The 22,840-nt window shown below is 58.5% G+C and overlaps 2 protein-coding genes across 3 annotated transcripts in view; one reads left to right on the forward strand and one right to left on the reverse strand.

The window, feature by feature from the left end:
* Positions 1-3,191: 3,191 nt before the first annotated feature.
* OTUB1 (OTU deubiquitinase, ubiquitin aldehyde binding 1) lies at positions 3,192-10,154 on the forward strand. Its single transcript, XM_049892328.1, has 7 exons — positions 3,192-3,278; positions 4,801-4,862; positions 5,048-5,146; positions 8,917-9,035; positions 9,321-9,405; positions 9,524-9,718; positions 9,824-10,154. Exons 1-7 carry the CDS (start codon positions 3,221-3,223, stop codon positions 10,019-10,021), a joined length of 816 nt encoding a protein of 271 aa, XP_049748285.1. The 5' UTR covers positions 3,192-3,220; the 3' UTR covers positions 10,022-10,154.
* Positions 10,155-11,018: 864 nt separating this feature from the next.
* The window catches only part of MACROD1 (mono-ADP ribosylhydrolase 1), a 174,836-nt gene continuing 163,014 nt past the window's right edge, over positions 11,019-22,840 (reverse strand). The window contains exons 5-11 of one of the 2 annotated variants that reach the window (XM_049892327.1): positions 12,836-12,952; positions 12,141-12,262; positions 12,015-12,045; positions 11,787-11,860; positions 11,452-11,533; positions 11,311-11,344; positions 11,019-11,147 (exon numbers count right to left, since the gene is read on the reverse strand). In XM_049892327.1, coding sequence (XP_049748284.1) covers positions 11,340-11,344; positions 11,452-11,533; positions 11,787-11,860; positions 12,015-12,045; positions 12,141-12,262; positions 12,836-12,952 — 431 coding nt within the window. In that variant the 3' untranslated portion in view covers positions 11,019-11,147; positions 11,311-11,339. The remainder of the gene's footprint in view (positions 11,148-11,310; positions 11,345-11,451; positions 11,534-11,786; positions 11,861-12,014; positions 12,046-12,140; positions 12,263-12,835; positions 12,953-22,840) is intronic. The other variant, XM_049892326.1, reaches the window with a different exon arrangement.

Consider the following 22,840-nt stretch of genomic DNA (forward strand, 5'->3'; position numbering starts at 1 on the left):
TCTGTTGTACAGTTGTTACTAAGCCCTCGGCTGCTAACCAAAACGTCAGTGGTTCGAATCCGCCCAGCGGCTCCATGGGAAAAAGACCTGGCGATCTGCTGTCATAAAGATAACAGCCAAGGAAACCCTATGGGGCAGTTCTACTCTTCCACGTAGGGTAACTATAAGTCGGGATACCCGGCTGCAGGCAACAACAACTCCTTCTTTAGTTTCCGCCTCAGGTGGCCTGCATCCTTCAGGCAAGTGTCACACCCAGTTGGCAACCCCAGAATACAGACTCCATTCAGCTTCATCAGCCTGGCTTCTGCAGCCGGCAAGGCCAGCAAGGCCTCCTAGACCATGATTTCGGGGCGGCTGCTCGCAGATAATCTCAAGTACCAGCAGCAGCAGCCCCAGAAGTTCATCTGGGGCCAGCCATCGCTCTGCTGCCACCTGGGAGCTGCCCAGTCCACCCGGGGAAGGATGGCCTAGCCCTTATCTTTGGCCCACCCTTGGAGGCTTTTTCTGGCCCCGGCCTTCCCATGAGGACTGTGGCTGTCCCAGGGCCCATGTCGTGTCCCTGTGTGCTCTGTTATCTCCAGCCTGGCCCCCTCCCCTGGGAGGGAGGGGAGGGGGGGTGGGTCTGGAAGCCATGCAGCCCCCTTAGGGCCTCTGCCATTCTGTCAGCTCCGCCTTTGCAGCTGAGGCTTCACAGCCCCTTGGCACAGCGTGGGGTCTCCCCCTTGCCCTCCACCTGACAGAGAATCCTAAGGACACGGGCGGATGTGGGTGGTGGAGTTGGCCCCTCCCGACCTTGTCTCCCAGGCATGAAAGCTTGGAACTTCTTCTACCCTCTCCTCTGTGCATCGAGACTGCCTCCTAGAACAAGGGGCAAAGCCGTTTGGCCTGAGCTCTGGCTAGAGGAGGCACCTGTGCACATGTGGGAACTACGGAAAATAAAGTCCTTGGCTGCACCTGTCACCTTCATGACTATATCAGACAGCAGCCGGAACCCAGGCCCTTGGCAGCTAGGACCAGCAGCACTCAACCATTTCTGGGTTATCAAGTCAGGAGGCGGAGAGAGACCTCCAGACCTGTGCCAGTGACTCCTAGCAATCGGCATTTGGGTTTAGATTCTTCAGGACAGAAAATAAAAACCCTAAAACATGGTTAAAAAAAGTAATAGGAGAGATGGAGTAGGGGTAAGAGAACAGTTACTAACCAGCAAAAAAGTCAGCATGAAAACAGCTGGATAAAAGTCGACAGTCCTGGGCTGGATTAAGAGCCAAAGCTTCCCTTTGGCCATGTCGAGGGGTGGGAGGGCAGGTGGTGGGAGAGAGAACCTTCATTGGCGGGCCCTTTGTACAGTGAAGGTGTGGGTCTATTCAAGGCCCAGGCTCCTGGATTGGAGGTGGCAATTCCTCGGTGCTGGCAGCCTGGCTCCGTTCCAGCCCTGGGGTTCCTTTCACGCCAAGGCAGCTGTGTTTGCTGTCCTGACCTGTAGTCCCAACCCTAGCTCCCTGTGGTGACTCCCTAGTCAAGGTTAGGGGCGCAGGGGAGTGGCTTATAGCTATTTTAAAGATTTTAAAAAGCCAAATAGAAACCATGTTTTGTCTTTGGTTTATCTTTGCTCTTCGTTTGGTAATACCAGTTCTCTCCCGCTGATCTGATTGGCAGTTACAGATTTCACTATTAAAATAGGGAAAAGGAGTGAACGGTTTGATAGGTAATGGGGTCCAAATACGGTGGGTCCTTCACTTTCTTGAGCTTGGAAGCAACCCCGAAGGCCCAGTGACCTCACTGAGAGTCATTTTAAATGTTGTGGGACACAAATCTGGCATTTGTAGCATTGCTGTGAGAAGGCTGTGGTGGGCTGAATACCTGGTGAGCCCACCAATGTATTTTCATGAATTAAGGATCTGACTGGGACTTGGGCACTGCCTCTTGGAGTGTTAAAAGACCACTGTCATGAAAAGGGCCCTTGGTGGTAGAAAGTTGGGAACCAGAGCCCCAAGCTGTAACCTAAGTAACAGCATCTTCGGCTTCCAAGGCCTTGAAAGAAAAAAAACTTTTTAATTAAACCTTTTGAGATAATTAACGGGCAATTTTTTAATATAACTTTTATTGTGCTTTAAGTGAAAGTTTACAAATCAAGTCAGTCTCTCACATAAAAACTTATATACACCTTGCTACACACTCCCAATTACTCTCCCCGTGATGAGACAGCCCACTCCCTCCCTCCACTCTCTCTTTCTGTGTCCGTTTCGCCAGCTTCTAACCCCCTCCACCCTCTCATCTCCCCTCCAGGCAGGAGATGCCAACATAGTCTCAAGTGTCCACCTGATCCAGAAGCTCACTCCTCACCAGCATCCCTCTCCAACCCATTCCTTGTCCAATCCATGTCTGAAGAGTTGGCTTCGGGAATGGTTCCAATTCACAGGCAATTTTAAGAAATAATACAGAAAGATCCAGTGTACCCTTTAACTGGTTTCCCCCATTGGTAACATCTTGCAAAATATACCAGGATAGTCATTTCCATCTCCACAAGGGCTCCTGTGTCCTTTTTATAGCCACACTCACTTCCCTGCCCCGACCCCCTCCTTACCCTCTGGGAGCCACTAGTCTGCTTTTCTCGCAGAAGGGCAAGGGGCCCTAAATTAGGTTCTGAGGCTTTGGCCTGGACACCAAAGGAAACATCCTTTCTGCGGGAAGCGGTTCATCAAAGCGCCCTCAGAATGCAAGGCTCCGCAGAGGGGCAGACACACCCGGGAGTCCCATGGCTCTGAGCGGCATCACGATATTAGCCTGATTTCCTGTCTCCCCGGCCAGATGCTCCTCACTGCGGCTACAATCGCAGTCGAGGAGCTCTGGAACCCCCTGCAGGAATGTTGCCTTAGGTGATTTTAATTTCATCTGCTTACTTATCCCAACACGGTCCGCATTTCAAACTGAATTGGCTCCAGGAGGCTCTTATCACCCCCGGGAACTTTGGGAGCCTGGGGAGGATGGAGCCAAGCCACTGTGCAGGGTGGAGAAGTGGGCAGACGGCGGCCTTCCTTTCACAGGGCCTCGGACCTGAATGCCTGCGGCTGCCACATAGGACCCTAGGGCCGCTGGATTACGCCCGAGGGTATCCCGTTGCTAGGGGCGTTGCCAAGGAGAGGCCACAAGGAGGAGCTCGCTTCCGGGAGGAGGGCAACTGGTAACCCGGAAGCGGTTATCTGTGCAGAGCTGTTTAAAGATGGCGGCGGAGGAACCTCAGCAGCAGAAGCAGGAGCCGCTGGGCAGCGACTCCGAAGGTACTGATCGGGGGAATGATGTCTGCCGGGGCTGGAGGGGCTGATGCCGGGCCGGCCGTCCCCGAGGAGGTTGGGAAGAGGGGGCCGCTGGCGGCCGGGGCGAAGCGCGCGGACGGCCCCTTCCTCCGCCTCCGCTGCCCTCCTCTCCCCTCCCCCTCACAATGGAAGGAGCCGCCGCCCCGCCCCCGCCCAGCCCTTCAGCGCCGGGGCCCGGGGGCCGAGCCCGCTCCCCGGGTCCGAGCCGGAGGGCTGAGGCCTGGGCCGGGCCGAGCGGCCGCCGTCCCCAGAGGCACCCGAACCCGCAGGGCGTCGAGCTCCGCCGGGGCGAGCCGGGCTGCGGCGCACAAAGGACCTGCGGACCGTTTGGATGCCGCGGGCCGCTCGGGCTTGTGAGGGACTTGGGTGTTCGGCCCTGAGGCCTGCGGCCTGCCTTTCCTGCCTGGGTTCTGTTTTCTCCGACCCCGAGGAGGTGGACATTACCAAAATGGCCCCGATTGTGCGGGCAGCGTTTTGCACCTCCCACTCTCTCCTTTTTCCACCTACAAGTTAGGCCCTGGGGACTGAGTAGGTCACTTTGGTGGAAGGGCAGCCCTGTTGCAGGGGTGTGTACAGTATGACCCGAGGGCCAGCTGAGAATCCAAGGTGGTCGGCCCCAGAAGGAGCCTTCCAGGTCATTCCCACCACATACACACACTCGTACACGCTTAACCGCACACACAAGAGACTGAGACCTGGGAAACCCGGGCCCCTAGGAAGAGATGTGGTCCCGATCACTGAAGAAAGAGCCAAGACCAGAACTGAGGTCTCCTGGCTACTCGCCAGCGGTTGGCCCCTGATGGTTCTCTAGCATTTACTGGTGTACCTTCAGTCCCCCCTACTCCTCGTGACTTTTCAGCGAGGGGAGGAAGGTGGTGAGCTGAGCCCCATTTTACAGGTGAGGGACTGGGCTGTGCTTTGAGGGAGCAGAGGAGGGGCATTGTGGTGAAGAGTTTAGACTGGGATTAGACAAACCTGAGTTTGACCGACACACAGCTTTGTACTAGTTTCAACCTTGGGTGGATTACTTCACCTCTGCAGCTGTGTAGTTGTCTGTAAGATGGGCGTCATTAACAATACCAGGACGGCAAGAGGATGAGGGATGTAACTGTAAAGTGCAGGCTCACAGGAAGCTCTCGTCTAGCCCAGGACTCTGCCTCCTCATCTTACTTTCCCCAAGAGACCTGCCTGGCCTCCAGAGCAGTCCCAGGTTGCTGGGAAGCCATGCTAGAAAGAGGAGGGAGGAGGCGTCAGAGCTAGAAGAATGACTCTTGGGGGTGATCAGCTCTACCCCTTTTAAAGATGAGGAAACAGCAGGGGAAGTGACTTTGTCAAGATTACACAGAGTAGGGTGCAGCGGTGTGTAAGATGCATGCTTCCAGACTCTAAGCCCACCTTCTGCCCCTGGGCTGCTCTTGTCCTGGCCCACCTGCCTGGAGTGGCAATGGCTGGGACCCATGTAATCCTCGACCTTACCTTTTTCCAGGTGTTAACTGTCTGGCCTATGATGAAGCCATCATGGCTCAGCAGGACCGCATTCAGCAGGAGGTGAGGGGCTGTTGTGCGTGTGGGAGGCCTCATTGTGGGATGCATAGGCTGGGCTTGAGGCCCTTCAGCTGTCTCCTTTCCAGGCTCCGTTGGGTGCTCGGTGCCCTTCATTTAGTGCCCTGGCTGCTAGGTGTGGGTCACCAGCTCTGCCTGCCTGAGCATGATGGCTGTCCCACCCCTTGCAGATTGCTGTGCAGAACCCTCTGGTCTCGGAGCGGCTGGAGCTCTCGGTCCTGTACAAGGAGTATGCTGAGGATGACAACATCTATCAACAGAAGATTAAGGTGGGGGCCTGGCCACAGGGGCAAGAAGAGTGCTGGGGTGGGGGCAGGAGAGTGGCTGCCTCAGACTGCTCCTTAGTGTGTCTGGGCTCAGGGGATAGGGTGATAGGGAAGACCTCTGGTTGCTGGTTTATAAATGTGCTGGCTTTGGAATCAAAAAGACCTGATTCAACCTGGTTGTCACTTAGCAGCTGTATCCTTGTCAAGTGCTTCAGTGTATCTGTAAAATAAACCCATTGCTGTTGAGTCAATTCCAATTTATAGCGACCTATAGGACAGCATCTAGTTCCATTGTGCCGTGGGGTCACCATGAATCAGTGGTAACTTGACGACACCTAGCAACAGCCCATAGCGTAGGGTGGCTGTGAGGTAGAGAGATGATGCCTATGTGGGGCCTGGGTCAGGCCCGCAGGTAGCCAGCGTGCGCTGTGTGCTCGTGTGGGGCTGACCATCTGGGACTGCGGCAGAGCCGTGTCCCTCAGCCTGCCTCCTGGATCCTCATGGAAAGGCAGGCAGCTGTTGGGAAAAGGCGCCTTACAGACCTGTGGGCAAGGCATTCTGCGTCACCCACAGAATGGGGTGAGTCACTTAAGCTCTCAGTGTTTTCATCTGTGGTGATGGGTACGAGGGAACAGTAGACAATAGGCACAGAGTGGGGGCTAGTAAATGTTACTCCACCCCGAAAAATCAGAGGTGCCTAGAACATTCTACCTGGAAAGAGGGGCCTTCGGGGTTATCCATTTCGGGGGCAGGCAGGTAACCCAAGTGATTGAAGATGGCCAGGACATCAGGTGGTAAACAACGAGGGCACCACGGCCCCAGTATTAGCCAGTGAGTAGGGAGTGGAGGCCGCTGGGACAAATGGGAATGGCCACACCTGCCACTCCATTTTTGCCAGATGTGTTTTTCTAAGAGAAGGCAGAAATGATGGCTTTTATGTGAAATCTCTTGGCTTCTAACGTTGTTGTTGTTGCTGTCGAGTTGGCTCCGACTCATAGCGACCCTGTGTGTAACAGAACATAACCTTGCCCGGTCCTGCGCCATCCTTACGGTTGTGTATTATGTTTGAGTCCATTGCTGTGGCTGTTGTGTCAATCCATCTCATGAAGGGTTTCCCTGGAAGACTTCCTTTGGCTTCTAATAGTTGACAGCTAATTCAAATTTAAAATGTTGTATGGGCCAGCAACACACGTGCAGGCTGGATCCAGCTGTGGATCGACTTTGGTCAACTAGGACCCCTTGCTCAGAGTGTTTGTGACTTACCCAAGAGGGCTGCAGAGAGAGAAAGGCACCGATTCTGGAGCCTGATAGACCTGGGTTTGAGTCCTGCCTTTACCACTCCCAGCTATGTGATCTGGGGTGCACCTGGGTTCGAGTCCTGCCTTTACCACTCCCAGCTATGTGATCTGGGGCACTGGACTTCTTAGAGCCTCCACTGTTTTCTTGTCTCTGGGTGGACGTGCCTTGTGCCTCACAGGGCCGGTGTGAGAACTTCGGATGATGGTGGTCAGGTGCTGAGCTCAGTGCTCAGTATGCAGCTGGGGCTTAGTCAGTGGTGACTTCCTCCCTCCTCCACGTGGCAGATGAGTGGAACGAGTTCCCCATTTCAAGACCTGTTACACTAGGCCACCCTGGTAAAATCAGACAGGATGGGCCACTCAGGTTTTTCACATGAATTCATTCAGTAAATGCATGAGTACCCCTGTGCAGGAAGTCTGCCTCAGGGCCTGGCACCCTCGTCATGTGTGCTGGGCCTAAGCCACCTGTTCTCCTTGGGAGGAGAGACAGCCTAAGCCCCGTATGCAGAGCCCACACAGATCTGGGCACGGACTCGCCTCATCTGTAGAGTGGCCTCCTGTGAGGATTAAATAGGGTAATGGATATTAGCCCTGAGCAAAGTGTTTGGCAGAGAGTAAGTGCTCAGAATGAGTACAGCGGCAGCCCACCACCTATCTGTCAGTGTGTCGTCCTGTGGTGGCTTGAGTGTTGCTGTGATGCTGGAAGCTGTTTCCCTGGTATTTCGAATACCAGTAGGGTCACCGGTGGTGGACGGGTTTCGGCAGAGCTTCCAGACTAAGACAAGCTAGGAAGAAAGGCCTGGTGATCTGCTTCCGAAAATTACCCAGTGAAAACCTTATGGGTCACACCAGAGTATTGTCGTATATAAAAACCAGCTGCCGTTGAGTTGATTCTGGCTCACGGCGACCCCATGTGTGTCAGAGTAGAACTCTGTGCTCCATAGGGTTTTCAGTGGCTTGTTTTTTGGAAGTAGATTGCCAGGCTTTTCTTCCCAAGTGCCTCTGAGTGGACTCAAACCTCCAACCTTTTGGGTAGCAGCGAAACACCTTCACTGTGCCACCCAGGGACTCCATCGTCCAAGATAGTGCTGGAAAATGAGCCCAAACATACCAACAGTCATGAAGATGGCACAAGACCAGGCAACAGTTTCATTCTGTTCTCTTACACCGAATCTAAGGCAACTAACAACAACAATGTAGTGGCAACAATGATTTGGGCTTTTTGTACTAATTGTGTGTGGTTTGCTTAACAAATATTTATCGAGCACACACTGTGGTCCACGCAGGGTTTTAGGTACAGGAGATGGAGTGATGTCTCAAACTAAGAAATGCCTGCATTCATGAAGCTTACATCTCAGTGGAAGGACTGACAGCAAGAGAGAGCTACAGACATAGTATGTCAGGAGGTGGCAGTTGCTGTGAGGAAAAAGAAAGGAGATAGGGAGCGTGGGGGGCGTTTGCCGTTTCAGCTAGGGTGGTCTCTGGAGCCTCGCTGAGAAAGTAGTATCTGAGCTGTGAGCAGGCCTTCCTGTCTGCGAACACAGTAGGCAGAGACCTGAGGCAGCTTGAGGAGCTGCAGGGAGGCTGGTGTAGCTGGAGCGACTGGGGGGAAGGAGAGGGGTGGTAGGTCAGGGCAGGTGGGGGGCCGGAGTGAGGCGAAGCCATGGAACAGGTCAGTCTGTTGAGAATAGACTGCAGGGGGCCAGGTGGACACAGACGTGTGAGGAGGTCTCTGCAAGAGAACAGGTAGGAAGCAGTAGTCAGTGGGAGCAGGGTGGTGGTTGGGTCCTAGATACTGAAGGCAGAGCCAGAAGGATTTGTTGTGGGCTGGATGGGGGTGTGAGGGAGAAGTCAGCAGTGACTGCCGAGTCTGTGGCTGGGACAGCTGCAAGGCCGGAGTCGCTGTTCATTGAGGGAACGCCTTTGTGAGGAGCAGATTCCTCAGGAGGCTGAGAAGCCTATTGGGCAGTTCCGAGGGGGTGGAGGTAGCGGTTGGATGGATGAGTCAAAATTGGGGTTAAGGTCTGAGCTGGGGTGAAGATGTACGTTTAGGCTGTTTAAATCTCCAAGACCAGATGACATCAAGAGTGAGCATAGTCTAGAAGCGGAAGCTGTCCCAGCCTTGAGCAGGGTTGTGCAGGCCACATGGTGGTGCCGCTCACATGGTGTAGGACTCGGGGGGTGTCACTACTGTCTTCTGGCAGATGGCAGTAAGGTATCTCCAGGAAAGGGGCCAGCTGGTTTGGTGTTGGACTTCCAGAGATTAAGAGAGATGAGGAGACTCAGCTGGTGAGGTAGGAGGAAGACAAGGTGGGGGACTAAGTAGATCCTGTCACTGCTGTCAGCAGCCCCGGGAATCCAGAGCCCAGGATGGCATGTGGCTGCCCACTTGTGTGTGACCTTTGGGGGCGTCCCCTTGGCCAGCCCTGGTTCTGGCTGGTGTTAATGGGCTGTGGGGTGGGGCTGCCTCTGTAGGACCTCCACAAAAAGTACTCGTACATCCGGAAGACCAGGCCTGACGGGAACTGCTTCTATCGAGCTTTTGGATTCTCCCACTTGGAGGCGCTGCTGGATGACAGCAAGGAATTGCAGCGGTGAGGCGGGTGGGCACCTGGACACCGAAGGAGGTGGGTGAGGGCTTCTGGAAGGGCTCATGGGGCTCTCTCCTCCCTCTTGATGAATAGGAGGTACAGTTCTACCTTAGATCAGACAGATGGGCTGGGTTCCGCTGGTGGTGTCTGTTCTGAGCTAGATAGGGCCCAGCCTGGTCTGAGGCCAGACAGCACTGGCTGTGCCCCTTGCCCTGGGCTGGCCTCTCTGGGCCCCTGGACTTTTGGCCAAGGAGCCCATGCTGGTTTCTATCTCCCTACCACCCACAGGTTCAAGGCTGTGTCTGCCAAGAGCAAAGAGGACCTGGTGTCCCAGGGCTTCACCGAGTTCACAATTGAGGATTTCCACAACACGGTGAGCCCGCCACCCCAGTCCTAGGCTCAGCCAGGGCCCAGGGAGGTGTGCGTGGCTGTGGTGGACTGGCCCCATCTTCTCCTCTCTCATCTTGCCCTCTGTTCCCCGTGGGTGGCAGTTCATGGACCTGATCGAGCAGGTGGAGAAGCAGACCTCAGTTGCCGACCTGCTGGCCTCCTTCAACGACCAGAGCACCTCGGACTACCTGGTGGTCTACCTGCGGCTGCTCACCTCAGGTTACCTGCAACGCGAGAGCAAGTTCTTCGAGCACTTCATCGAAGGGGGGCGGACCGTCAAAGAGTTCTGCCAGCAGGTGCCGCCCCTCCCCCCTCCTCTTTTTCTGGCCTCAGGGTGGGGGGCACCAGGGCTGGGGGGAGTACAGAGGGTTCGGGGGGCCTGACCTGCACCTGTGCCGCAGGAGGTGGAGCCCATGTGCAAGGAGAGCGACCACATTCACATCATCGCACTGGCCCAGGCCCTCAGCGTCTCCATCCAGGTGGAGTACATGGACCGCGGCGAGGGCGGCACCACCAACCCGCATGTCTTCCCCGAGGGCTCAGAGCCCAAGGTCTACCTGCTTTACCGGCCCGGACACTACGACATCCTCTACAAGTAGGGCTGCTGCCCGCCGCTGCCAGGCACCAGACATGTACAGAGGTTTTTTGTGGTTGTAAATGGTCATATTTCACTCCTCCCTTTTTTCTGTCACACCACCTTCCATGTTTTATTAAAGGGGATGCTGGTGGTGAGCCGCGTGTGCGTGTCCCTGCTCTGCCCACCCACCCGCCTGGCTGCTGTGGTGTCTGGCTGCCCCCCTGCCCCCCAGGTGGGTCCCTCCTTGCCTTCCACCCCCAGGCCTCCCCACCAGGAGTAGTTTTGAAGGGGCCAGGCCTCTTGGGGACCTCTCCTGGTTACCTAGGTCTCTGCTCTCCAGGCTTCCCCCCTTTCCTCCTTAGCTGAGCTCCAGCCCAGGAACTTCCATCGGAATCTTGGAAGTTCCTTGGGAACTTGCCCAGGGATCCAGGACTCCGGAGGCTTCCAGTTGCTCCCACATAGGCCCACCTCTGCTCTGCTGTCCTGGCCCCAGACCCTCACTTCCTGCCCTTCACCTGGGGTCTGCATGGTTGGGGAGCCCGGGGTGGAGGGGGCCTCCATGATGGTGGAGCTTGGCTCAGGGCAGGCAGAGGAGTTGGGTCCCCCACAGTGCTCCCCAAGTGGTGCCAGCCCTAGGGGGGAGGGGTAGCCCCCTGATCTGGCCAGGGCTTGCCAGTGCTCAGTTCCTCCGCTCCCCTGCACTAGCGAAGCCCCCTGCCTGTGCCTGCTTTGCACCCCCTGCTTGGGCTGCTGTTTGCATTGCCTCCCTCTCACCTCCACCTCTTCTCTCTGCCCCAGCACAGGCGGGGTCTTGGCCCCAAGGCTGTGAGCTCCTTGGGGCAGGCCCTCAATAAATGTGAAGTGCTGCTGCCTGCCTCTGCTGTCTGGCCCCTACCTCCACCCACCTGGCTCACCAGGAGGTCTTCCCAGCCCTTTTAAGCCAAAGCATCTGGCCAAGGACTCCCACCCACACCTGGGGGGCCTCCCCTCCCCACAGCCAGTCAACGCTCAAACAGTGGGAGCTGCAACAAGGCGATCTTTATTGAGGGGCTGAGGGCCAGAATGGGGTGGCCAGGCCCAGGCCCAGCTGCAGGCTTCGGAGACCTCTCCTCAAAGCTGGGAGCGGAGTCCTGCAGGCCCTGGCCGGTCTGAGGGCAGAGTGGTGAGGTTAGGGGGAGCAGCGTGCTGCCCCAACCGCCCAGGCTGCATCCCTGGCTTCCCAGCCTCTGGTGTGTGGGGGTGAGCGCAGGCGGGCGGGCGTGTTAGTGGGCGGGAGTTAGTGGGCAGCCGCACAGGCTAGGCCCTGCTTACCGTCCCGGCAGGGTGGGCATCGGGTGCCTTCAGGCTGGAAGGCAGAGGACAGTGAGGACCCGCCCCGGGGTTTGGAGGGGGCTGGCGGGGGCTGGCTGGGGGGGGGGGCGGGCGCCGTGGGCGGGGCCTCGGGGCACGTACCCACGGGGAAGTAGTGCGGGAGCCGCTGCCGGTAGATGTCCTCGTCCTTCTCCAGGAACACGCAGATGACCAACCGATCCACCTGCAGGAGGGGCGGCTCAGCCTGGCGGGGGGCGGCTCAGCCTGGCGGGGGGCTCCCCAGGCTCCTCGGCCTCTCACTGTCCCGTCCTTCGGTTTTCACCGGCCCGGCCCTCCGCTCCCGCCTCCGCTGCACCCTTCCGAGAGAGGCTCCTGGGTGTGCGCCCTGCCCCCCGGGCGATGACTGGTGGGCCGGCCAGCGGAGTCGGGGTGCGCCCCGCCGCCCTGCCCCACCCCCGACCGGGCCCAGGCCTCACCTTGTCCTTGTGCTGCTCCAGCCACTCGCGCAGCGCGGTCAGCACCACCTCGGCTGCCGCCTCATTGGGGTAGCCTGGGGGCGGGGCGGGGCGGGGCGGGAGTGAGCGGGTCTGCCCCGGCCCCGGCGCGCCGGGACCGCCCCTTTCCCCGCCCGCCCCCTCCCTGCGCCGGGCACCGCCCCCATCCTGCCCCGCCCCGCCCCGCTCCCTCCTCCCCCACCCACTCACCGAAGACTCCGGTGGAGATGCAGGGGAACGCCTAGGAGCGGGGAGAGGGAATCGGGGCACCGTGAGTCCGGAGCGCTCCCGCCCGCCTCCTCCCGCGGCCGCTTCCTCGGGCCCCGCGGCTCTTACCACCGAGCGGAGCCGGTGCTCCAGCACCAGGTCGAGGCTGTTCAGGTAGCAGCTGCGGAGCTCGCCGGCCTGGCTGGCGCTGGGCTCACCGTGGGCGATGGGCCCCACCGTGTGGATGACGTCTGCGGGGGACGACTGGGTCAGGCCGGCCTGGGTCCCCACGCGGTCCCTGCCGGCCTGGGCCCTGGAGGGGACAGAAAACAAGCCTCCCTCCAAGTTCTGAGACTCTCCGGGGAAGGGTCCCACCGAGTGTAGCCACACATGGGTGCCCTCGGCCTGAACCCACTCGTGACACTGACCCCCGTATCCACAGCGCGATGGCCAAGGGCAGGCCTACGTTGCGCAACTCCCCCCACTGCCCCCGTTGGGATCCGGCTGGAGCACAGGGTTCAAATGGGTGCTCCAAGGCGCTGCCCGCTTAGCTCTGACCGGCTCTCCAGGTCCTCACCCCTCTCCAGGCTCTACCCCCTACCCCTGCCCATCTGCGTCCAGCGTGTGCGAAGGGGGGCCAGGTTCTTAATTTAGGATTAAGAAGTGACCCCGAAGAGGCCTCCAGTTCTGTGGGCGCCGTACCCCTAAGCCCCCCAATTGTACACATGCGCTCCGTCGTGCCTGCGCAGGCTAGGCCCCCGGGGGGTGCTGAGGAGCAGGGCACCCCGTCTGTGCCCCATGGGTGCAGGGTGTCGGAGACTCACACTTGGCTGGCAGCCGATAGCCGCCAGTGATTTTGGCCTTGCCGGTTTCGCAGCTCTGCAGGGTGCGGCATTCGTCGGTGAGCAGGGGCCCGGCGGCCCGGTGGATGCAGCCGTCCACTGCGGGGGCGGGAAGAGTGAGCCGTGGGCTCCCCACACCCTGAAGGGCGAGGCGCGACCGACCCCATTTTACAGAGACGGCTGAGGCCCATTGAAGACTCCCAATCCGGAAAAGGCCCCCTCGGCCGTGCTAGGTCTCACCGAGCATCGCCCCTTGCTCCCGCTTTCTCCAGCCTCTCCCACCCCCTCACCCTCTATTTGTCAACTGAGGAAACCGAGGCGCAGAGGGGCCTCCCCCGGCCCTGGCGGGTAGCAGCGCAGGTGGCCGGCAGGGGGCGCGCCCGGCCCACCTGCTCCTTCCCGGCCGCGCGGCGGGAGCCGAGGCGCTGCTGGGGCCTCCGCGGGAACCGCGGCCCAAGCCTGGGGAGGGGGACGCTAGCCCCAGGGCTTTGCCCGCGACCAGCCCCGTCCCCGCCCGTGCCTCAGCGTCCGGCCCGAAGAGCCCGGGCGCGCGGACCAGCATCACGCTCACTGATCCTGGGGGCCGCTCTCCGAACGCGCCGCGGGGCCTCCGCAAACGCTCGGACCCACTTCCCAGATGAGGAAACGGAGGCCTTCTGGTTACAAATGGCAGAGCTGATCCGGGGCTCGCGCCTAGGCCCTGCGGCTGCGTCTCTGCGCCACGCGGGCAGGGGACCTGGTCGCCAGGTCCCGTCGGCGCAGGTGTCTCCGGGCGTGGCAGCCCTACTTGTTAATGAGTAGCCTCGTTAGCGCAGCGAGCTTAATTGGGTCTGGGCCTGGGCTTGTTTATTCGAGGGCGGCTCCCGGGCCTCGCGAGCGACCCTGGGGACCTGGGCCCAGAAAAACAAGTCGGGCGCGGCGGGAGGCACGGAGGAGCCCGGCTTCTCGCCCCGCCCCGGCGCTGGGGCCTCAGCCCAGGCTGGAGAGGCTGCTCCGCCTCTGACAGGCCCAAGTTCAAGTCTGAGACGGGCGAGTCCCCTCCCCTCTCGGTGCGACAGTGACCCCTCAGAGGAGGAGCTGGCGTCCTGGCCAGGAGAACATGACCCACCCGGGCAGCTCCCCAGCTCTTAATCCACCCCAGGCTGCGCTTGGGGCTTGTCACAAAGCTGGGCAGCAGGAAAGGGCAGCATTTCCCCATTTTAGAGATGCAAAAACCAAGGCCCTTTCTCTTTCATTATCCCCTTCCCAATGTCTTGGCACAAGCCCAGGACACCAGCTGTGCCACTCCCCTCTTTATTCTGCTATTTTCTCTGTGGCTTGTGGGTTCAATTAAACCTAATTTTGCAACTTAGCTAAGAGCTGGTACCAGGGGGTTTCATAAAACATCTCAGGGTGGGGACGGGGGTTTAGAGGGGTTGCGGGACCCTGGTGAGGGGCTCTGGTGCTGAGTTCCTCTCACCTTCTCTCCTGCTGTAGTGGGTGAGGTGGAGGCAGGAGGTGGGGCCCGGGAGGGCCTTGTGTTTTGGGTGCAGGTGCCACACAGTGGGTGTACAGCCTGGCACCCATGCATGTCTGTCTTGGCTATGGCTGCAGGTGTCCACTCTGCAATGGCAGGGGCTGTGAAGGTGGGCAGCCTGGGTTCAAAACCCAGCTCCACCAGTCACAGCCGTGTGACCCAGGACCCATCTCTTAACCTTGCTGAGCCTCAGTTGCCTCATCTATTAAATGGGATCATAGTAGTACCCACCCATAAGGCTTAGGGTTGCTTAAGCTAGTATGCATGAGTGAAGGTGATGTGAATGTTGGCTAGCATGATGCCCAGACAGTCTGGGCATGTGTGGATGAGGTGTGTTTCCCGGCACAGTGTGTACAGAGTGACTGGGCATAGGGGGAAACTCAGGGATGTGTCTGAGCTGGCTCCTTGGGGGCCTCCTGGCCGGGCCCCAGTGGTCTCAGCTACCTGGCACCGGGCTGCCTGCTGTCTCACGGAGCTAACCGCCCTGCAGGCGACCTTGATGGGTTGTGCAGTCTGTGCGGAAGTGGAGCTCAGCAGGATCTGTGTTTCAGGGACTTAATGTTTCCTGGAGAGGTGGATGGGCCTGCAGCCAGGCCTTTGGGGCTGACCTGGGGGCATGGGGTGGGGGTGGGGATCAGTGCGAGCAGAGGTCTTAGGCTGGAGCCCCCCCAACCCCTCACAGTGTCCAAAGCGGGCCAGGGCCACGTGACTGCTCTGCAGGCAAGGCCCAGGGGGCGGTTCCCCCAGTGCAGAGATGAGGTTCTGGGCACCTCCCCTGCCCTGTACCCCCAACAAAGCAAAGCTCAGACTGGCCCTGGCATTTAGTCTCAGCCGCCTGTCTCCCGCCTACCTGCCTCCCTTCCCTGTCCACACCAGCGTTGTGGCTTCCTCTGACCCCCAGAGGACCTCCCTCCGGCCCCCGGCCTGCTCCAGCCCTGCTGTCCTTAGCCACAGGCCTAAAGGGCCATCCCCTTGCCCCACACTGCTCGAGGATCCCTTAGCTCTGACCCCCAGCCCTGCCTGGCTCTGACCTTCGGCTAACCTGAGCTCTAGAGACTTGGAGAAGGAAGCTACCTGGGGCCCCTCCCAGGGAGCTGGCCCTCCTCCCCGCTCCCCACCTGAGCCACGGACAGCTAGAAAAGGCCCACAGCCCTGACCCTGGGGGCCACCTGGTAGGGAGGTGTCCAGAACTCATACCCGGCTGACCCTTGGTCCCCTCTCTGGCCCCTCAGCCACATCCAAACCTCAAACCTCCAACTCAACTTCTACCCCTACCCCCGAGGCAGCAGAACACATGGGTGGCGGGGCCTTCCTCTCCTTGTGGCCAGGAGGGGCCTCTAAGGCCCACCTGGCTCCTCAAGCACCCCTCCTCCCGACCTTTCAGCTCCCTCTGATCTGGCTTCTTAATACCAGTCACTGAGGGCCCTTTTATCCAGTGCCTGTTGTCTTGTTTGGTTCTCACAACCACTCTAGGAAATACTATTATTTTTCCTGCTTTATAGAGGAAGAAGGAAACCCTGGCAGCACAGTGGTTAAGAGCCACAGCTGCTAACCCAAAGGTCGGCAGTTCAAATTCACCAGACGCTCCTTGGAAACCCTATGAGGCAGTTCTACTCTGTCCTATAGGGTCACTGTGAGTGGGAATCGACTGGATGGCAATGGTTTCGGGTACTTTTTTTTATAGAGGAATAAACAGGCACAGAGAGGGTGAGAAGTTTCCCCAAGGTCATACAACTGGAAACCAGGGGGTTGGGCTCTCAGGCTCAGCCAAGCTGCTTCCTCTAGGAACATAAAAGGGCTCACCTCTCTCTGAACCTCAACTCCTGAACCTCCCTCCCACCCCTGGTTGTCTGGCTCACACCTATGCGTCCTCGACCAAACACTGGGAAGGCACAGTGTATACCTGCTGTCTCCACTCCTCAGCCTCTCTTCACTGCCAAGCCCTGCAACCTGACCCCTGTCCCCCTTCCCCCATCAACACATCCCTCTCCCAACAGAGGGACCGCTGTCTTGTCTTCTGAGGCTGCTTCTCTTACCATTGCCTTTCTTGACTGTTTGGCTACTGCCACATGGCTGACCACTCCCGCCACCCAGACAGGCAGGCTCCCACCTTGGAGACCTCCCTTCCTTTCCTGCTCTCTCTTCTTCCGCAGGCTGCTCCTCAGATGCTGCTGCTGCCTGGAGGCCCTGTCGGCCCTCACCTGAAGCCCTTAGAGCCCTCTCTCTGCCACAGCCCTGGCCTCTGTTTCAGCTCCAGCCAGGGAATGTGGCCACCACCAGCCCTCCACCTCAGAATTCTGCCCTCTGCCCTGGTCCTGGCCTAGCCACCCTGCTTGGGAGACCCCGATGTGGTGTGGTGCCCCCTGCCCTCCTGCCAACAGCGTGGACTGCGCAGACACGCTCCTGGCCTCCACACCCTGCACTTGGCCTCAACCCTCACTGAGGTCTCCAGGGTTTCCACTCACACCTGACCCCTTTCCCTTATCTCTCCTGAGCCCTTGGCCTTCAATTCCCTCCCCATGGAAGTTCCTCCCAGTGGGGTGAGGCTAGGTTGGGCGGCCAGGGGCTGGAGGGGCCCTCCTCAGAGCCCCAGAGGCGGAAGGCAGGCAGGCTCCTGTGGGGGCCTTCTCACCATCTCACAGAGGCACTTAGGATGTGCTGGCCCCTATTTAGGGTGCTGTAATATTCATGAAGGGAAGATTAGATATTTAAATTTATTCAGCAATAAATGCGTCTCAGTGGGGGAGCATTCCTCATACTAAACAAACAAGCAAGCAGGGGCTAATTAATTATTTACAGGAACACAAGGAGGTCTGTGGCCTGGAGGATGAGGGGGGCAGCTGTGGCCCTGCTGAAGGGCAGGGTATCCTGGCTGGCCCTGGGTCTGCTCCTTCCTGGTCACCCCACCCTCCACCCCTCCACCCCTCCAGCCTCCAGTGGGGCTGGCCCCCTGCATGACCCCTTCCGGGGTTTCTCTTCCCAGAAATTTTGTCCACAAGCTTGCTGGTTGCTTTGGGGAAGTCACTTAACCTCTCTGAGCCTCAGAGGGTGGTGGGGAAGGCTGAGGTAGTCTATGGGTGGCCAGGGGTGGACACTGGGCAAGAGCAAACGGTCAAGATCATCACCATCAACACCGCGACAGTTGTCTTATCTCTACTATCGCCACCCCCCACCCCACCTCTGCTCCCAAACTCCCTACATTCAGTTCCGGCTCCCCCACTCCCCCCATTTGAAATGTGAGGAGACGGAAGTCCAGGGGAATTGAGTGACCTATGTAAGGTCACACAGCCAGTCAGAGAGGAGCAGACACTAAGACCTGCATCGCTAACCTCCATTCTACAGAAGTAGAGACAATGGCTCAGACAGGTGAAGCTACTTTCTCAGAGTCACACAGCCAGGTTGTCCTGGACAGCCTCACCCCCTGCCCCTGACTTTCCTGGGCTCCTGTGGGCCCCCAGAGCAGGGAAGAGATGAGAAAGGGGCATGGAGCCAGGTCACTGGTGGGCACTCAGAGCAGGGGCTGGGCTGTGTCGTTCCCTCCCCCACATTGTGCCCCCCGCATTGTGTGAGCACCTCGTCTGGTCCCTGCTGTGCTCCTGGACCAGTTTCATGGCCTCTTGGGCTTAACTTCCTGCCTCTGAAGTGAGCTTGCTGGGGCTATGTGAGCACAGCTCCCAGGGACAGAGTGGACCCAGCCTTGTGAGCTTTCCAGACCCAAGTCTGCCCTGCCCTCCACCTGCTCCTCCACCTCCTCGCTGTGTGACCTCCACCTCCTCGCTGTGTGACCTCCACCTTCTTGTGCCTCAGTTTCCCCATCTGTAAAACAGGGTGGGTAACAGCACCTCCCTCCTTGCTTGCCATGGGCGTTGAGTGAGAGACTGATCCAAAGCACCCTGCCCTTCATCCCATCATTACCCTCTTTTATAGATGGGAAGACGGAGACTCAGACTCCCTTGGCAGGAGACTCCCCAGACCCCTTCATCCTTTCAGAGGCCTCTTTTACCAGCGTACCCACTGCCAGGGTGTCAAGGAGAAAGCTGTGAGCAGGACTCTTGGCCGGGCCCTCACCCCAGCCGCTGAGGCAGAGAGGCAGCAGAAGGCAGGAGGGGCAGGTGAGAGGGCTTGAGGGAGGTAGTGCGTCGGCATGGGGCCTGGAGGGGTCTCGCCCTAGGGGCCACTCCAAACCTGGACATCTTGGCAGGGGCACAAGAGGTCCTCGCCCTGCTGGCCTGGGAGCTGGGGAGAGCTCCCACCAGCCACACCTTGAGCCACCCAGGCCTCAGTCACCTTTCAGGTCCTGGATTTCCTCTGAGAAGCAGGGCTCCTGGGCACATGGGAAAGCTGAGTCCCCTAGAAGGTATCAGCTGGGACTGGAGCAGATGCCTGAGCTGTTTGCACCCCCAGGCCCCAACTGCAGAGAGCAGACGCCTCCCATAAACCCCGATAAATGACCCACCCCAGGGACTGCACCCTTATCTCTCCAGGCCCACCCCCCACTCTCTATCTCTGGCCTCGATTTGCCTCCCAGGCTTTGGTTGGGCCTTGGACACCAAGATACCCTGTGATGCCTGGCTGTCAGGACCACCTTTGCCTCTGCCCACTCCCTCCCATCACTCATTCAATCAACAAACCCAAACAGGGCCCCACCATGTGCCAGGCTGGGCTTGGCCCACTGGGGACGCAGAGCCCACCCTTGCCAGGCCCAACACTGGCAATGCCTAGGTGGGTGGGTGCCCCGGGGAGAAGACGGATGGATGGTGGCGCAGCGATGTGATCTGAAATTCATTACAGGGTGAGATCAGCTCCTTAAATGGGGATTTGAAAACATTAGGGCTTCATTATGTACACAACGGCAGTGCCTCATTCATCATGCAAAAATCACTCCCGTTATTAAAAATCCCTGTGGCAGCTGCAGGCAGGGGCTTGGCGGCATCTTACCCGCTGGGGGTGGGGCATGGCCCACGAGGTGGCCCTGGGAGGCGCCAGAGTCCCATCATCCTGGGTAAGAACCCAGGTGGGTGAGGGGTGGGAGAAGCGGTTTAGCTCCGGGGACCTGGTGCCTCAGTTTCCTTATCTGCAAAGTGGAGATGCTAAGCCCACATCCCATAGGGCTGTGGGCCTGAAAGAAAATGCAGGGAGAGAATCAGCAAAGCACTGAGCGGCACCAAGGGAGCGCTGTTAGCACCACTGTCATCATCTACTGGGGTCAGGCTGGGTGGCAGGAAGGCCAGGGCATTTCCTTGGGGAAGGGTATGTCACACCTTAGCTCATAAAATCTCTCGTGCTCCCAGAAGTCCATGAAATAAAATCCTCAACACGAAACAGAGCACTCAAGGACCCTCTGGGGCCCTCCAGCCTCTGACCCACATCGTCTCTTGCCTCCCACGGCCCTCTCCCCTGGCTCTGAGCCACTGCATTCTAGGACAGTGCATGGAGGTTGACACCCGACTGGGAGGTTGACAGGGAGGAGACACACGGCTGTAACTGTGGGGCAGGCAGTACACGTGGGAGGAGAAAATAGAGCCTGAGGGCGACCAGAGGGCAGACAGGGAGGGGGCGCTGTTCTGAGGGAGGCTGTGCTGAGAAAGCATCTTGGAGGAGGTGGCACTTGAGCATAGCCCCAAGTGAAGAGAAAGAACAGAACTGGCTTTGGGCAGATGGGGAAAGGAGAGTTCCAGGCAGAGGGCTCAGCAAGGAAGGGCAAAGGCCCTGTGGCAGGCGTTCCAAGAAGCACTGGTGGACAAGTGGTCCAGGGAGACTGTAGGAGGGAGGGGACGCACCCTACAGGCAGCCACAACCCCCAAAAACCAAACGCATTGCCATCGAGTCGATTCTGACTCATAGCAACCCTACAGGACAGAGTAGAACTGCCCTATGGGGTTTCCAAGGACCAGTTGGTGGATTCAAACTGTCAACCTTTTGGTTAGCAGCTATAGCTCTTAACCACTACACCATCAGGGCTCTGGACAGCCACAAGCAATTGGAATTTATTCAGTCACAGCGGGAAGCAGCCATCGGAGGGTTGTAAACAGGTGTGGGATATGGTCTGAGATGTCTTCTGAGCCCCTTTGCTGTTCCCTCTGCCCAGAATGCCCTGCCTGTCTCCCAAGCATCACTGCCCCACACTTTGCCAGACTCCCACCGGCCTGAGCCTGGCGCACAGTGGGCGCTCAGAGGAGTCTGTGGCCTGGCTGCTTCTCCTGGGGTCCAGCCCAGCCTGGGGAGGGGGGACAGACCACACGGGCCAGCCACAAGCCACAGAGGCCATGTTATCTGCCCGCTGTGCCAGGCCACAGCTAATCGGAGCAGCCAGGGCCAAGCCTTTCCTGGGGGGCCACAGGAAGCAATCAAGGATTAGTGGTGCTGTGCGCTGGGAGATACTGCCGAGCAGGGGCCAAGTCGAAAGTGAACGAGGCCCGCGGGTCCGCGGTGGTCTGTGAGCAGAGGAGAGTGGAGAGTGAGCGAGCGAGACAGAGCCGGAGAGAGAGCCAGAGAGAAGAGGAGAAAAAAAGAGGGCGAGAAAGACTATGAGAGACAGAGAGAGCAACAGAGAATGAGAAATGAGAGAAAGACAGCGAGCGAAGGAGCGAGAGAGAGAGAGAGAGAGAGACACGGAGAGGGAGGGAAGGAAACAAGGAACGTGAGACTAGGAGAGAGGGAGAGAGAGAGAGATCCGGAAAGAGCATGAGTGACCACAGAGACAGACGGGGAGGGAGACAGAGAACAGGAGAGAGCGTGGGGTCGTGGGGGCCTGCGTGAGGAGAGGAGAGGAGAGGGGCCCAGGTGGCAAACGGCTGCCCGCGTGGCAGGTTCCTCACATATGGTGGAGAACACCATAGTGGGGTCTGGGGGAGGTGCCCGGGCTGGTGATAAAGGGGTACGGGGCAGTGAGGCACTTGGCACAGTCAGCTGGCACACAGGTAAGCACCTACTCTTTGCCAGGAGGTGAGGAGAGACCAGTGGACAGCCACCCGGGGGTAGTCTGATGGGGGAGGCAGTTGGAACTTAATCATGCAAATGGGAGTCTGATTAGCAGAGATGACAGAACGCCAGCCCCCTTGATAAGCACACTCCCCCTTGATAAGCAGACTCCGTTTTGTGTGGCTATTTAAATACCAACAGCCTCCCCAATCAGATTACTCCCCTAAGGTCACACACTGAGCGTCTGTCCTCTCTGGGTCTGCTGTTCCCCAGCATTGAGGACAGTGCCAGGCACTGAGCAGTGCCATGCACACAGCAGGCCCTCCACAAACAGCTGCCGATTAGCAGAACAGAGCAGCACAAGGCTGGGCTGGTAGCTGTGTTAACACGGCAGGAGGTTGTAGCGGGAGGAGAGAGCAGCCCTCCAGCACAGGAGCAGGATGTGCAAAGGCCCTGTGCCAGGAGAGGGTTTCGAGGGAAGCTGTGCCACTGTGGACCTGTTTGTGGCCTCACTCGAGTCCAGCCACCCTGGCTTCTCTCGGGTGTGAGCGAGATGCCTGGGACACATGGGTGGTGTGGGATGCACACGGACTCGCAATGCAGGTGTAGGAAGCAGGAGACGTGCAGAAGCCAAATGGGCAGAAAGTATGGTGGCTGCACCCTCACAGACATGAAGGTGAGGGTAGGCCTGGGGGGATCACTGACCTCCAGAAGGGCCCAGGCAGGGTGCTGGCGTGGGGTGTACTTGGTAGTGAGTGTGCGTGTGCTGGGGAGGAGGGTGCCGTCCTGCCCTGCCTGCCTGCCAGGGTCCAGCCTGACCCATTCCACCCACCCCTGGAGCGGGTCCTGGTGGAAGCTGCCCAGGCGGGCGTGGAGATGGCAGCCACGCGGGCGGAGGAAGGCGGCCCTGAATTAATCTGTCACTGAAGCCTGGCCGTGGCAGGCGCAGTCATGATTTAGATGAATAATTGAAACGCTCCGATACATTTATTATCCCTTTAGTGCAAAAGTGGCAGAGAAAGACGAGGGGTAATTGAAAAAGAGCGCACAAATCTCCGCGAGAAAGCCGGCTCCTTATCGCCAAGTAAACATTTCAGTCCTAATAAACAGAAGAGACGCACGTCAGGGCCCTGTCGATTCCCATTCTGATTTAGGGCCCGCCTCTCTTCTTACCATACAATAAAAAAAAAAAAAAAACTCATTGCCGTAATAGGAGAGTGTTTTTTTAAAAAAATTTTTTTATTGAGCCAGTAAAAGGCTGAAAGCAGGGGTGGGCCTGGCCATCCCTGGCCTTCGGGCTGCAGGAAGGCTCGGTGGCTGCCCTGGCCCGGTCACACCTCCCCACTGCAGACACTAGACCTGGTGGATCTCTTGCTCCTTCTGTACCTGGAAAACTCCTATTCAGCCTTCAGGACCCAAGTCGAATGCCCCCTCTGCTGGGAAGCCTCCTACCAAACAGGTCTCTTTGAAGGCAAAGCTGAGTCCTGAGTCCTAGCACCTGGCACAGGCGCCCCACTCAGAAGAGAACTTGGGGAAGGAAAGGGGAGGCT

The sequence above is a fragment of the Elephas maximus genome, chromosome 7 (assembly GCF_024166365.1).
Source record: "Elephas maximus indicus isolate mEleMax1 chromosome 7, mEleMax1 primary haplotype, whole genome shotgun sequence".
NCBI classification, from domain to species: Eukaryota; Metazoa; Chordata; class Mammalia; order Proboscidea; family Elephantidae; genus Elephas; species Elephas maximus.

Coding starts and splice junctions, on each gene's coding strand:
- OTUB1 (XM_049892328.1), top strand. CDS start 3,221: ATGGCGGCGGAGGAACCTCAGCAGCAGAAGCAGGAGCCGCTGGGCAGC. Junction 4,863..5,047: donor AGGACCGCATTCAGCAGGAG/GTGAGGGGCTGT, acceptor CACCCCTTGCAG/ATTGCTGTGCAGAACCCTCT. Junction 9,036..9,320: donor GACAGCAAGGAATTGCAGCG/GTGAGGCGGGTG, acceptor TACCACCCACAG/GTTCAAGGCTGTGTCTGCCA.